The 14,983-nt window shown below is 40.5% G+C and overlaps 1 protein-coding gene across 4 annotated transcripts in view; it reads left to right on the forward strand.

Annotated features, from left to right (window-relative positions):
- The window catches only part of QTGAL (queuosine-tRNA galactosyltransferase), a 136,284-nt gene that overhangs the window by 99,173 nt on the left and 22,128 nt on the right, over positions 1-14,983 (forward strand). For all 4 annotated transcript variants that reach the window (XM_075441208.1, XM_075441209.1, XM_075441211.1 and 1 more), the window contains one exon: positions 6,537-6,661. In XM_075441208.1, coding sequence (XP_075297323.1) covers positions 6,537-6,661 — 125 coding nt within the window. The remainder of the gene's footprint in view (positions 1-6,536; positions 6,662-14,983) is intronic.

Genomic DNA, 14,983 nt, shown 5'->3' on the forward strand with positions numbered 1-14,983 from the left:
TATAATTGTATAGGGACTATGCCGCTGGTTATTCAGATGTAATACGCTGACAGTCCTAATGATTTTTCAGCCACAATGCATGATATGTCCTTCTAGTTTTAGAAATTATTGGTGATATGTTAAACTTTTTGTTTCTCCCTATTGTGAAGTGTCCAACATGTCAAAACTCGAACTCTGGCTGATACAGAGGACCTTCCAAAAAATACCCTACGAACAAGGGTGACGACAGAGCTGAAGGAAGCAATGAATGTTAGCACTGAAGTCAAACCTTTGTCCCGTGTGGGTTTAGAGGACACAAAATCAAGTCCTGAATCTCTTAGCATTTAGGACTGTAAAGTGTTTAGCATTGATCTAACTCACTCATTTCTGTTTGGAAAGAATGCCTTTGAGACAAGGAAAGATTTTTCTGTGTGTATCAATGGAGCTGTTGCCAACTAGTACTGAGGCCGCTGAAGGATCCTGTCCGCTCGTGTGTCTGTTCTGACCTGACCCATGATCTGAGTATGTTAATTTGATCACTTCCACCTCCATTTTTTGGTTAGTAATTAAGAGTGCGACCTGGAAGTGTCATATTGCTGCAAGTAAACACAGAAACAGGCCAACAAATCTGAACATTTCAGCCTTCTCCATTTGTTGAACTGTTTCCATGCCAAAAAGCTGCATTTCTCATCTGGAATTAAATCCAAACACCTGTTCTTCGTATTTCAGTGCTTAGAACAAATGGAAGATAGCTGTTCCATGAAAGAAATTGTGGTTTGATGTTTATGTTAATAGTGGACTGATAGTATACAAATATGGAAGCTATGATGTAATATTTTTTTTATTACAGGTAGGTGTACATGTATGCATGTATCTCTCCATCCCTCCAGGCTTTATGTGAAACAGATTTTTAAAAAGTATTTACAAAATTTTTTTAGAAATAAATGTTTCTTTCTGGTCAAGATCTGCAATTGCTGGAAATGTATTCCTTTTATATAATCACTGTGGCAGTGTCCAAGCAAAATCCTAAATAATACTTTCAGTAATGGTGGCTAAGAGCCTGGCAAGTTTGCTTTATGCACTAACTGAAATGGTATAGGTGTGATTTGTGCAGCCTCTGATATATGGTAATTAAAGCAGAAGTACTTAAAAGCTCTAATGGTGTGCTGAGACTAAGTACAGTAGAAATGGTCACAAGCCTAGATAACAGCATTTTAAATAGTATCCATGGCTGGGAGGAGAGTCACGTGAACCATTTTTCTGACTTAATTTTTTAGGAAACTACAGGGAAATAATCTTCCCATTACCCAACCGATTCAGATAGAGTGCAATACTTCCTTACTGAAAGAAATGGCAAGACTTTACTAAACCCTTCGGAACTCACACTTGAAAATCAGTGTGTGACGTAATCCGTGTGAGTGGTTTTGCTCCTGCACTGTGTGGTGTCTGCTAACAGCTGGCTTCCTTGTTTAAAAGTCACAGCTGTGTCCAAAAGCATCACGGGAAGTTATGCTGAGGCGAAGATGTACGTGGTCTTGTATAATTGAAAAGCAGATTTCGAAGCTGTAATATGTTGAAGTAGGGAACTTATGAAGTCACCTGCCGTGGTAGACGTCACGTCTGTTATTAGCTACGCAAAGTTGTTGCTTGGTATGTTTGACAGTGCACTTCAGTTTGCATACAAACCCAGCAGTTTGCAACTGTATCCAGCTGACCTTGTGTACTTCTACCAAAATGTGTTCTTCGAGTGAACACCAGGTTTTGTTTGCTGTTAATTCCAGATGGCATTGCACATTATTTGTCTCTTTTCAGCATGTTGTCCTTTGGCTCTAGTCGCTTGTGTTTAATGGCACTATGCTAAAACAACTGGCTTGTTGCTTTAGGTAAATGCTCGAAGACATCTTGAGTACATGAAGTGTATGAATGAGCACTGCGAACCTGCGGACTGCACGCCGTGCAAATGTAGCACGTTGTATAGCCTTGGCTTTGTGCGAGCAGGGTTATTCTTGACATCACGACTGTAATATGCCACACTTGTTTATTTCTCTAGAGTTTTACCACAACTTGGTCTCAAATTTCCTGCCACCTCTGTATTTAACCTGCCTTTTTAAGCGTATGAAAGCTAAAAATGGAGTGACAGCCTGAAAGTTCTAAACTAATCTCAAAGTCTAAACAGGGGCAAATTGTTCTTAATGAGCCCCAGATGGAATAGCGTGTTATAAGCCACTGGCTGTCCTGAATACAAACTGTGGCTCCGAACAAAGTGTCTGGAGCTCAGTTTTGATCTATTTTTGTGATAAAAGGTCACAAAAAACATGAATTGAGGAGGTGTCAAAATATCGTTTGGCGCATAGGAGACTGTAGCGCATGCTGCAAAGCTCTCAGATAACTTTGTCGACTACTTGGCACTAACTAATGCATTTTTCCATTTTTCTCTGCCAGAGCACACAAATGTCGTTCTCTCCAGAAAGGCGGGCAGTTACAATAATGCCTGAAAGGTAAAAGGCTGAGTAGGAATTTGGTTTTTTTTGAACATCAATTAAAATATAGTCAGTCTGTCAAATAACCTATCAAGGTGCTCTGGGGAAAAATCTGGAGAAAACAACAGGCATGAATGTTTTTTGGATTGGTATAGTTAAGGCTGAACAGAGATCAGTATTTGATCAAAAACAGAAAAAAAAAGTGGTAGAGCAAATGATTGATTATACTTCATAAGCTATTTGAAAATTCACCCCATACCCCATGTCTAATGACATTTTTTGCTAGTCTGTTATTAAGTATCGTGTAGAATTTACCACCTCACTTCCATTTGACTTCCCCATCATCTTTGTTTAACTCAATTTTTGTGTGCCAATACATTTGGATGAAAGCAGTCTTTAGGAGTTTCCTCTAACCTGTTGTTTCCCAAACAATGACCTAAATGTTACAGGCTTCAGGTCTTGTAATCAAGGCAAAAGGTTATAAAGCCATGATTTGAATGCAAGCCAACAAATGAAGTGACAGATCTGCAGAAAGAGAGACTGAAGAATATCTTGGATAATCCTGAAGAGGAGCTATTAATAGCTATTTAATAAGGAGTTAGCTTGTGGTTAGTCTGCTTGCGTGCCTCTGCATTTAATACAAAACTTGTCTTTAGGGAAAGGGACTGAAGGGTGGATAACTCTTGATAAGTTACTTTCGGTCCTTATTTTTTTCACCTTTACATTCGAGTTGGAGAGGAGCTGCAATTTCTTGCTTTGTTTTAGCTTCCAGCAGCGTAGTAGCCGTTCCCCATTAGCAGCGCGCTTTGAACACCATTTGTTGGCGAGTAAGAGAGCTTAATGCCTGGCAGCACGGTGTGTGTTTGAGGCAGGAGCACTGCCTTTAAAATAGGGTGTCTTTTGTGTTCACTGCCATGCAGCCAGCCCCTCTGTATGGGCTGTTTCGCTCAGGACTTTGAGGAAATGCTGTTGAGCAGCTGTTGGTATAGGTATTTTTAAAAAGTTTTGAAAAAGTACTTTGATTTTTTTTCTCAACATCTCTGCTTTGTTGCTAAATGACTCTGAGTTTAGATATTTTTTTCCCTGTTTAATCTTAGGTGTTGTAATATACACCATTTGATCTGCTTTTCATGCAACTCGAGTAATATACTGAAATTATTTTCTTTTTTAATGAATGTTCTAAAATGTGCAGTAGAAAATGAGTTAGTTTAAAAAATAACAATGAAACAAACTCTTTCCAAAGTCCTGTAAGAAAATGGTTAGTTTGGAATCAAAAGCTACTTCTTTTTGATCCATTCTTTGCGTTCAGCAATTTTAGGCTTCTCTGAGGAATTAAAGCAATTTGGCTTATGCTGTCTGGTTTGCAAAAAATGTACCAAGTTTTACTCCAATTTCCCCTGATGCCTCTGATGAAGAAGCAGGGCTGAGCTTTCCCAAACCTGAAGGGTTTTTGCATGTGTGGATAGATTGACTTCCCTTGTCTTGTTTGTCATCACTTTTTGTTAGAAATGCCTGTGTTGTTGAAATATCAAGCGTTCAGCACTAGATTTCCCATGTTCACTAGTTAGACTGCTCTGCATAGGCTGAATCTCTGCTGGATTTGCTCACAAGGATCTGCTGCCTCTCCTAGAGTGCCTGTACGTGTCGGAGATGGTGGAGAGAAGGCTGAACGGGGGAAAGGAGATGGGTGAGGAAGTGAGGACAGATCGATTCAGTGGCAGAGTCGGTCTCCTGTCCTAGGTTTGGCAGTAAAGGCAGCTCTTAGATTGCGTTATCCCTGTACAGCCTAAGGGTAAGTTCTGTCCAAGTGACCAAAAAAAAGATGACTGTCAGCCTGAAGTTCTGCAGTACTTACTGTTGGTCATCCTAGGGCTACACCATGTGCTCTCACCAGGCGGTACTTGTTACAACATCGCCCAGAGGGTCACTCGTTCATTAAAAGTCCTCCAAAAATTTTGCCGATCAGTATCTTCATCCCTCCTGAGGCTCTCACTGATGGTGGAGCTGCAAAAATTATAGCTGGCAGTGCTTGTTGTAGTGGCTGGTGGCTTGCACCGAGGACATTGTAGTTGGAGTACTGTTCCATGCACAGTGATCTGCTAGGAGTGAGAAACAGGGAGCAATGAGAAGATGGCAAGAATAATGGAATATTTAGTCTGGTCCCTGAGCAAGGAATTACTTTAGTTCCAGTTAGGTTCTGCTTGACATCCCATTGTGTACACAAAATCCGTCCCCTCAGCTGTACAGCCTGCCATCAGCACCGCAGGAGGTACCCACCCAGAATACTGGGTAGACACGGATCCTGCTCCTCTTCAGTAGCCGTGTGTTAAAGGGAGTGATGGTTTTGCACATAGCTGGTGCGTGCGGGTTAGAACGGAGCAGGTGCGGGCTGGGCTTTTTCCCTAGGAGTTGTGACCAGCAGGCCAATGTATTTATCCCTTGGTGCAGCAGAGCATATAGGGCTGAGTTTTACATGGAAAATTCCGTGTGTATCATAGAACCACAGAATAGTTCAGGTTGGAAGGGACCTTATAGATCATCGTGTTCCAGCCTCCTGCCATGGGCAGGGACACCTTCTGCTAGACCAGGGTGCTCAAAGCCCCGTCCAACCTGGCTACTGGATGTAGTCCAGTAACATGTAAGCTCTGCGATGTAGCTATTTAATGCTGAGAACTGTTTATGTGGTAGCCTATTGCTGAAATGCTGGATTGTTAATTGATACTTATAGCTATGGATGTTCATTTTCTAAATATACAGAGTAAATTCCTGTAACCAGAAGACCAGAAGAAACCACAGAGGGATTTTTGCATCCAGCACTTTAAGTAGAAAATCTTCTTTTCTTAATTATGGAAGAAACTCAGCTGTGGTAATGGGGAAAAAATTCAATTTTTTTTTTTAACTTGTGCTCTTATTATTTTTTTCTGCTGAAACAGAATACCTGAAGTTGAGTTTGAAGTTTATGCCCCTGTTATTTATGTATGTGATAACGCTTACAGAAATAAATGTATTTCAGTATCTTTCTCTTCTTTTACTTTTCCTTCTCAGCTTTGTCATGTTATCTTACAGCTTTTTATTTATGCTACACTTAAATATTCTGTTTGGCCCATGTGGTTTTATATATCAGAGATTTTTAGCCTGATAAGGTGATGTGACCTTTTAAACACTGGGTTGGGGGAAAGAAAAATCTGTATTTAAACACAGAAAAACTGAATGTTCTAGCCATATTTCAAGAAATTGCGCCATTGCAAAAAGTAAATAGATGCTATTTTTTTACCTTCAGTATAGGGCTGTATCTTTAAAGGTGGGTTTCTGCTTCCTATGTCTATGCTATGACATGTAACTGAATACTGTGTGCTGTAAGATTGCCCTGCTGATGCGGTATCTCTGGCATAAAGATGTTCTGATTTTGAGGTGAGAAATGTTGCATGTGGTCATGGAATCTGTAATGTCTCTGAGAGCTAGGAGATTTTTTTTCTTGCAGCATTTCAGCAGTATTGCTTGCAATCCCATTAGGAAGAATGTACCATGGAAACAAGTTGCAAGGAAAAAAAGGAGTTTTGTTTTCAGACATTGCCTCATTCTGAGGTTGCTTTTATTAAGGTCTTTTGTTATGGGGCCTGATTCACTTTTCTTAAGTAGAGACCAGTATGTGTATCTGTATGGCAACCAAGGAAAGAACAGTAAAATGAAAAAACAGTCTTCTGAAGTAAAATGTTTGGTTACCTGGCACTTCAGGCTGCTTGAACTGTTCTACAGCTGGGTTTCTCTCTTTTGGGACTAACCTGTACCAAGCTTTATATCCCTCTCAAAATGAGATGATATTTATTTTTCCACCTCTGTCCTTGTGCTCAGCTGTACTTTATTTTTAAATAACACTGCTTGCTTTTTAAATAGCTGTATCTTTTCTACAGGTATGTTTATTTAATGACCCTTTAGATAACTTCATGGGGACATACAAAAAGAATATGACTAAAATGATATTAAACCTTATTCTTTTGGCAGAAGAATAAAATGTGTCTTCAGGTAGAACTCTGAATACTGGTCACTTCTGGTTTGAAATAACTGCTTCTCTTCCAGGGTGTTCCCGAAGATTTGTTGTTTTTTTACAAACATGTCCAAAAGGGCGGTGAAGTCTTTCGAGTGAACCATTGCCTCTTGCTGTACCGCTACCATCCACAGGCTGCAACTCATTCCGTCCTAGAGTAAGTTGCATTTTTTGATAGACCTTAAACATTAGCTTTATCTTGGATGACTGGCAGAAAGATGCTTAATCTCTGCAAGACATCACACAGCAGAGTAATTACCCAGTTGTGTTTAATTGTGGGTTTTTTTCTCAAAAAAAAAAAAAGGCTAAAAAACTAGCATAGAGTAGTATGTTGGTGGTATCCTCTTTTAATGATGGAAGGTTAGTTTTCTGTTTGTTCTTGCTGTAGTTTGCTTTTGAGTAACATATTGTGATGCTGGAATTGAAATGATGAATTGAAATCTTTGGCTCGGGTACTGTTGCCCAGACGCTATTGGTGTGCCTGTGTTAAGGAGTTAGTGGGGCAGGGAGGGCGTGGGGGCATTTTGACAAGTATTCTAAGAAATCCTGTCATCTTTGCAGCAGTTTTTGCAATAATTTCACAATCGGTATGGTCAGAGCCCGGAAGCGTTCTGGGGACTGCAGTACAGCAGTGCTGTTTTCCCAACTGCCAGTCAGCAGCCCCTCAGCTGAGACTGTAACCGGCCGCGTGAGATCCCGTAACCCGCCTGAACCACCTCTCTGGTGATTTCAGGCATCTGCGTTCCTTACCCTGGAAGCAGATTAAGAAGACTTTGTGTGATTATGTGTCTCATCTGGCGAACATGGCAAAAGCCAGCAGTGAAGCAGTACCTTTTCCAATACTTCGAACACGGTTGCAAGAATGTGTTTGAAATATCTCCTAGTGGTGAAATTTTACTGGGATTTTTAATTAGGATTTTTAATATATGAGGTTTTGATTCTCAGCTTTTTGCCAGGTCAACCATAATGTAAATAATATTTTTTTAACGTTAAAGCTTAATTTCAAAATGACCTGTCTCAATTTTAAAGAAGTAAACAGAAACTTATAATACCAACAAAAACGTTCTTTTGAAAAAAATAATAAAACCTAAACCTTTCATCTGATAATGTGCAGCATTTACATATATTATTTTCCTATTTTAAAAAGTCTAAACCATCTAAATCAGATAACGAGGTTTGAAAAATACCTGAGGATGTTTAGGAGTAATTATCTCAGGTGCTTCCTTGTAAGCTGTTGCCTCCTGCTTTTACAGTGCGGGTCTGCCCTTAAAGAAAACGTTAAATTGTCGGTTGCTGGTTCCTTGGCATGCTCATTTTGCCCATCCGCAGTGTTCTTCAGGATCAGAAGTCCTGCAAGCAGAGCCAGAGCAGTTTCTTTCTCTTGTGCATTGACATTAAAGGACAGTAAAACTCACAGAAGGGAGTCCCACACCAGAGTCACAGTGGTAATTAAGTAAATGGTTTTCTTACCGATTAATGATATAAATACACGTTTCAGGTAGTCCTATTTGTATGGCTTTGTAGAACTGACTAGTAAAACTGAACATTTTTATGTTTATTTAGTTTTTAGATGTTTTAGTTGTATATCACTATATTATTGTATTACTGTAAATGCTATAGTATGCTAGCATAAATATCATACTGATGCTTAAAGTCACTACAAGTCTTCATGAATACACATATGTATATATGCATATGTATATGAAATCATTTAATTCTGAAACAGTCGTTCCAAGCAAACAGAAGATATTATTTGGATTTTGCAAACAAATATGAGGTCAATTATTTTCCTTTTTATTGGTGTTTAAATGTAAGGGGGTTTTCTCCTGTAGTGTGTGATCGTTTTGGCAGTTAGTTACAAACCTTTCAGCCACGCATCACGGGATGCTGGAACTCTTGGAAGCCTGGTGCTTGTGTCTGTGGGAAAACATCTTATTCTTGGAAACAAGTTTGTTTTGAATTTACTGCAAGCTGTTGCTTATTCAGATCTACAAGGTTGTGTGGCACAAGCACCCTGAGTTACAACATACTGTGAGAATGTGGAAATACCGTAAGCTGTTTCAGATGTGCTTTTGCGTGTCCAAACTGGCTCCTTTCTTCTCCCATGCTAAGAAGTCAGCGTCGCCGTTCTTCCTGTTGGCTTTTTGCTGGTGCTGCTGCTGTGAAGGTTTAGTGTGGAGTTTCAAAACGAGGCTGTGTGACATCTCCTCTTCTTGGGTTGTTCCCCTGTTTGTTGCCTGCGGTGGGAAGGGTTGGCCAGCCTGTGTTTCTAGAGACGGAGGCACGCATGGAGTGACAAGAGGTTAATGGACTCATCACAAAGCTTTAAGTCCATAATTTAAATTGGGTCTTTCCTAATTTGCCTTTTGGTCACCACACCTTATTTAATTGGGTGTTCTACCTTTTCTAGAAGTCTCTCTTTTTTTTTTTTTATGGTATGTTTTGTTTGATCAGTTTTCTGTGGCAGTCTGCCTTTCACCATTGGCCTGTGTTGTCTTTGAATTTTCAGAGTTAGCCTAGACCTGGGTTTGGAAGTAGTAACTCCCCAACCAGATGCATATCTTGTCTGAGATCAAAATGATGCCTGTAGGAACATTAGATTTTTTTTCTCTTTTTTTAACAGTTTATGCCTAGTTTCAGTCTTAAAAAACAAAGCTAGTTAGTAGGGCTTGTTTATGCGAAGGTGCGTAACTGAATCTTTTCAGCAACGTCGCGAGTCACTCGTAGCCTGTTATGAGCTGATTGCAGTATATACGAGTGCCTTTCAGTACCGCTCAGGGGAAAAAAAGCCTGATTTTGCATTTTCAGACTTCCTAAAATATATATAAAACTACTTGGCAAGCAACATATAGTTCTCTTTATTTAGTATGTATAATCGTAAACACTAATGATTTTTAGGTCGTTTCCTAGGATTAGTGTCCTTCTGGAACCAATACCTAGAGGTGAAAGTATCTGTGAAGCAGGAAACAGAACCTTGCTTGCATTCCCCCTTACCCTGGAGGCATCAGACCGCGTTATTAAATGTTTTGGGAGTCTGACAGAACCTGAATGAAGTGCAGTCTATATTTAGATTTCATTAGGTACATACAGAAATATAAGCATTCTCATTGTAATTTCGTCTCCAGTCTATGATGGATACCTGCTAAATGTGAATGAGCAATACGAGTTTTGAGAAACTTCTCTTCTGCCATGAATTTACAACACAAAATCCCTCATATTGTGTCTCTTGGATCGAAATCATTTTATCTCGCGTTACAGCTTGTATCCTAGGGCTGTGTACTTTGTGCTACATAGCTACAGACATGTTACACTGATTTGAAACGATACCAGGGCTGGCTTTATAGTGGGAAGTACTGTAGTAAGAAAGTTTGGTGTATATTAAAAAAATTTTAACATTAATAGATTTTTATCTTGCCAAAGGGGAGAAAAAGGAGCTGTCTATAAAACAACATATCTCTCTGCGAGATAAAAGTCAGCTTGGAACAAGAAGAGCAATAAAACTTGTTACTTGTCCATAGGTAGTGTTGCTCATGGAGGCAGCCAGTCAATCTCTGGAGCAATTTACAAACTTTTGGTCAAAGGACATTTGATATATGCAGAAAGAAAGGTTTGTACCTTCCATCTGAGATTCAAGCGATTGCTTTTTAGGCAGAGAATGTGAAGTGTACTTACAAGGCTTACAGTAATTTCATATGCCGTGTGTTCAGAATCATATTGGAAGAGCTTGTCTGCAGAAATACCCAGAATTACGTGATCTATTGAAATCATCTGGTTTCAGGCACTAGAGGCTTCCCGTGTCGTCCAAGCGAAGGACAACAGGCACTTAGGCTGAAACACCCATTTGGTTATTTTGGAGGTACTCTGAGGCGTGGTTCTGGTGTCGCTGAGGAGCGCAGGAATGCCGGCTTCGTCTCCTGCAAAAACGTACGCATCCAAAGCAGGCAGGAGAGAGGAACAGCGTCACGTATTCCTGTGCGGCTGAAAGAAAGATGAGGTCAACGGCATTTTTATCTTCTGTGCTTGCATTTGGCACTTCAGTTGAACATGGAAACTAATGACCTCATTAGATTCCTGAAAAGTAAATGGCATTAACATTGATAGTCTCTGTCTTTCTTAATAAGCCTTTCATGAAAAATAGGCCACAATGCAAGCCATGCCTCAGTTAATGACCCACGACCTGAAGATGAACTCGGACATTAATAGAACCTATTAACAGTGTAAATGTAATAACTCAGTGCAACGATATAGTCCAGCAATTAATAAGTTCACATGAAGTTCAACAGAACAAGAACGACAAAAAAAAAAAAAAAATCAATTTATTCACCAGTATGGTCAAGGTTCAAATGGGACTCACTTCTGAATTTGCTCTGGATTGTGAGGACCTTGAATTCTGCGTGCAAAACTAGCTATAAAGAATCTGTTCTTTCAGCTCTCACTGTGATTAAAAAGTTCTCCATTCTTCCATCTGTGGATTATCTATCAGGTGCGATTCACCTGTAACATAAAACTCTGTTATCCTGCCATAAATAAAAAGACACTGGAAGAGGCCGTTGGCGTGACGAGCTCCTCTTCCTGTCTGGTGTTACCCGAGGAGCGCGCCGGACCGGCAGATGTAGACCAGGTCAGATTTATAGATTTATAGTGTTACTGTGGACAGTAATCAATGCCGAAAATTCCAGTACTCTTTAGGATATTGGGCTTGTATTTGTGCATTTCTCAAGTACTTGTACATCTGTCTTTGCTCTGCTGATTCACTTATGTAGCCTCACTGGGGGAAGGAGGGGAAAGGCAGTCAAACAATATGGCGAGGCTTAGCTGAGCTCAGACATTAAATCATGTAGCTTTTATTGTCACATTATCTTTCATTTCGAAATAGAAGTAGAGCAGATGTTTCTTGACTCCTGTATTCAGTCAGTAGGTCACCACACATTGTAACAGAGCCCCGTTGTTGTGCGACTTGGGTGGATGGTGTGGTAATTGCTACTTGGGGCTGAGGAACACACTTCGTAGGCATTCTCACCCGCTGCATGAATGCCCTTATTTCACTCCTGCAGAATTTTGGCTCCTCTTCTTCCTTCCAGGCTACATAACTGATGAGTATTGAGGGGCCACGGCAAGTGAGATCTTAGGAAAGTTATGTAAGCCTCGAGAATGATTTTCCAAGTAGAAAAGTGCATACTTCTAACATTTCCTTTGTAAAGTAAAGAAGTGACTGAAAAAATGAAAGAAATGGGGAAAATAACACACTGCAAGAATTTGGGCCCAAGAGGAGTATTAGGACGCAGGAACCACCTTCTACAATCAGAAGAATTTGTATCCCACCTTCTGGCTGTGGAAAATCTTGTTGACTGAACACAGGCTGGGAAATGGTACTGAAGGCTACGGGGAGACTGCTTACCGTCAGCCCTTCTGGCGTGGGTAGGAAGAGCAGCCTTCATCTGGGGTGCTGCAGAGCAGTAATACCTCCTGGTTTTTGCTGGTGGCTACGGGTATGTAATAATGCAAAATCTGAAAATAGCTGTGAGGATCATCTCTACTGGTTTGTACAACTTCTGGATTGTTTCAGGCATTTTCTTTAATCGTCCTTTGCACGTTGCTACAGTTCCCCTCTGTTGCACCTGCACTGGCTCTTAAAGGATTGGAAAACGGCATTCCCTTATCCCTCAAGGCAGGAATCCCAGTTATCTATTCTGAAAGCATCAAAAAATGTAGCAAATCAGGTGAACCGGAAACCTGAGGGGGATAACTGAAACTCTTGACGCTCCGTAAGCTACCTTTTGCTTCAACATGTGAGATACGTTGTTTGTGCAGAGCACCTTTTCACAAAGATTAAGTCTGTGATTGCCACTCTAAAGCTCTGTTACAAATTCGCCCCTCAATTCTATATTTATCAGGTGATCTCAGCTTGCACTGTTAAAAAGATTCGACATTAACTCAAGACTGTGAAGTGTTCGATATAATGTAAAATTTTCATTTAAAAGGGCACACAGAATATGGGGATGTGCTTTTAAAATTCTTTTCTATGAGCATTTGCATAAGAACACCTCAGTGATGCAAGCAAAAAAATCACAAGCGCTGGGTATATGGACTTTATTTTCACAACCCAAATTATGCATTTAATGAAGCCATTTATAGGTGTTTAAATGTAGCTGTCTGACAAAATTCTTGTATTTGAGCAGAGATCCAATTAATTTGTAGTCTAATGAGTTTCATACCCTTTTATTTTGGAGTCCAATTCCCTTCAATACTTTCCGCACATGCATTTCTCTGTATAACATTCATAGATAAGATTGGGTCAGTAAATCTGCTTCAGCCCGAAACCTTTGTGGGTGACAGCCAACAACGAGATTTTGCTTGACTTTTACCTCTGTCGGGACTCCTGTGGAACGCCGGCGCCCGTCACCTAGCCAGCAAACGATGCTGGCTGGAAGCAGCCGATACTAAATGTACCGGGACATTTCCATTACTAATGGAAATGTTTTCTGTGTGCCTGGATGCGGATTCCAGTGTTTCGCTACACCTAGAAGCTAGCTGATAATTCTTTTTATGCTTTGTACGGTTGCCTGTTTTTTCCTTAGCTTTCTTAGATGCAAACTCAAGTGGAAAAGAAACTTGGCAGGTGACTCCAGCCAACAGAATGGATTCTGAAGTACCTCAGGGATGTGATACAGTGTTGTCCTTCTGAAATCACAGTTCAAAGAAAAATCAGTTTTAAAACCTTTCCATTTACATGTAAAGCAATAATCTTCCTTTTTAGAAGGTAGCAGAAGCTCTAAAATTTCCAGTAAAGTGATCCTGGAAAAGTACTTGACCTTCGTATTTCTTTCCTTTAACTTTCCTCTGGGACTATAGTACGCTCTAATGAACATGGAAAATGGCGAGTGGCAAAGGGCTGCCAGCAGCAGCTAAAGCTTTGCAGCAGGATGCAGCTCGTGGTTGCATTAGAAGAGATTTGCAGTCAAATCCAAGAACTTTTTTTCTCCTCCGTTAGCTGAAATGCTGGTGCACAGACGTAGTCTCCAAAACTGTGTGGAAACTTTATATGGAGCAACTGTTCTTCTTGGGGACGTTCACTGGCGTGTGAAGTTCTTTCCAAGCGATCACGCCACAATCCATGATGAAGTGCTAAGCAGGATTTGGCTGTGCTCAAAAATCACAGGGTGCAGTGGGCTCTCTGGAGCTAACCAGTAATCCCAGTAGGAATCCCTGTGTCTTAGTGCTGTGAAGGTGTCATGTTTTTCAAACCATAACGCAGGGATGTGAAGGAGCAACACAAATGAGAACACAAAATTCCTATCACAAAAGTATTAGAAAAGTCTGCTAACGAACTTTTGGGAACAAATTAGGGTACCTATAAACCACAGTAACCTCGGATGCTATACGTGTACCTCGGGAGGTCTACTTCACAAAAATAATTTGGAACAACAAACTTGGCTTGGGGACGTTTGATAATCCGTTACAAAAAGGCAACATCTGCAGGCATTTGCTAGAAGCCAGACGTTCCTGTAAGGCCGGACCATCACACAGGCAGCTCCAGGCACCGTACTCCTGTGTCTGCAGGTTTGCAGTCGAACCAGAACTGGTGTCGTGCGTACAGGACTGTGGATAACGGGCACTGCAGCTGGGAGCTGGAGCAGGCGGATGCGCTGCTGAGTGGCTGACAGCGCCGGAGCCGTGGCAGCTCCTGTTCCTGACGCTCTGCCCGCCTGGACCCTGCAGATCCTCAGCATCAAGGAGACGCAGTGGATTCTGATTTTTCTGTAAAATGGCAAGCTGCACTTGGAGCCCAGGAGCCGCTTACTGTAGCTGCGCCACGATAACCTGTGCACACTCGAGAATCAGAACCTTACTTGAAGCAGAAGAAATAACATATTCTTTGAGTATTTTGACGTTTAAATTCTATACCAACTTGATATAGTCAGAAGGCTGCGGGGCTCAAAGTCAAACTATGAAGAAGGTATATTGGTAGGAGAAAACACGTGCTTCCTAAGGCAAGGAAAACCATAGGCAGCTTTAGGATCTCGCAGGAAAATTACTATTTTTTTTCCATTAGTGCTTTAACTAATTTCAGCATCTAATTTCTTGGATCACAAAATGTATTACAATTTGTAGAACAAATTGTAACAATTGCTATAAAGTGTATTGTGTTCTGTTGTGATAAAACAAATGGAAAAACCTATCTGAAGAAATGCTTTCAGAAAGAAAAGACAATTAGGTGTTTGTCAGAATTTCCTGTGAAAGAAATTTTCAACTCACAGTGCCTTTTTTAAGAGATGTACATTAGGAAGATTCGTCCGCCAAGCTATAAATTGAGGAAATCAATTTATTGTATCTAGAAAACTGTTAATTAAGTATAAGTTCTTAGTTAGTGAATATTAACTGGACATAAAACAGATGTTCTTAACAGCAGGCAGTTTTGTTTAAACCATTGTAATGATGTGGTCCTAATATTACAGCATAGGGTGGGAACTGCTGTTTT

The sequence above is a fragment of the Opisthocomus hoazin genome, chromosome 21 (assembly GCF_030867145.1).
Source record: "Opisthocomus hoazin isolate bOpiHoa1 chromosome 21, bOpiHoa1.hap1, whole genome shotgun sequence".
NCBI classification, from domain to species: domain Eukaryota; kingdom Metazoa; phylum Chordata; class Aves; order Opisthocomiformes; family Opisthocomidae; genus Opisthocomus; species Opisthocomus hoazin.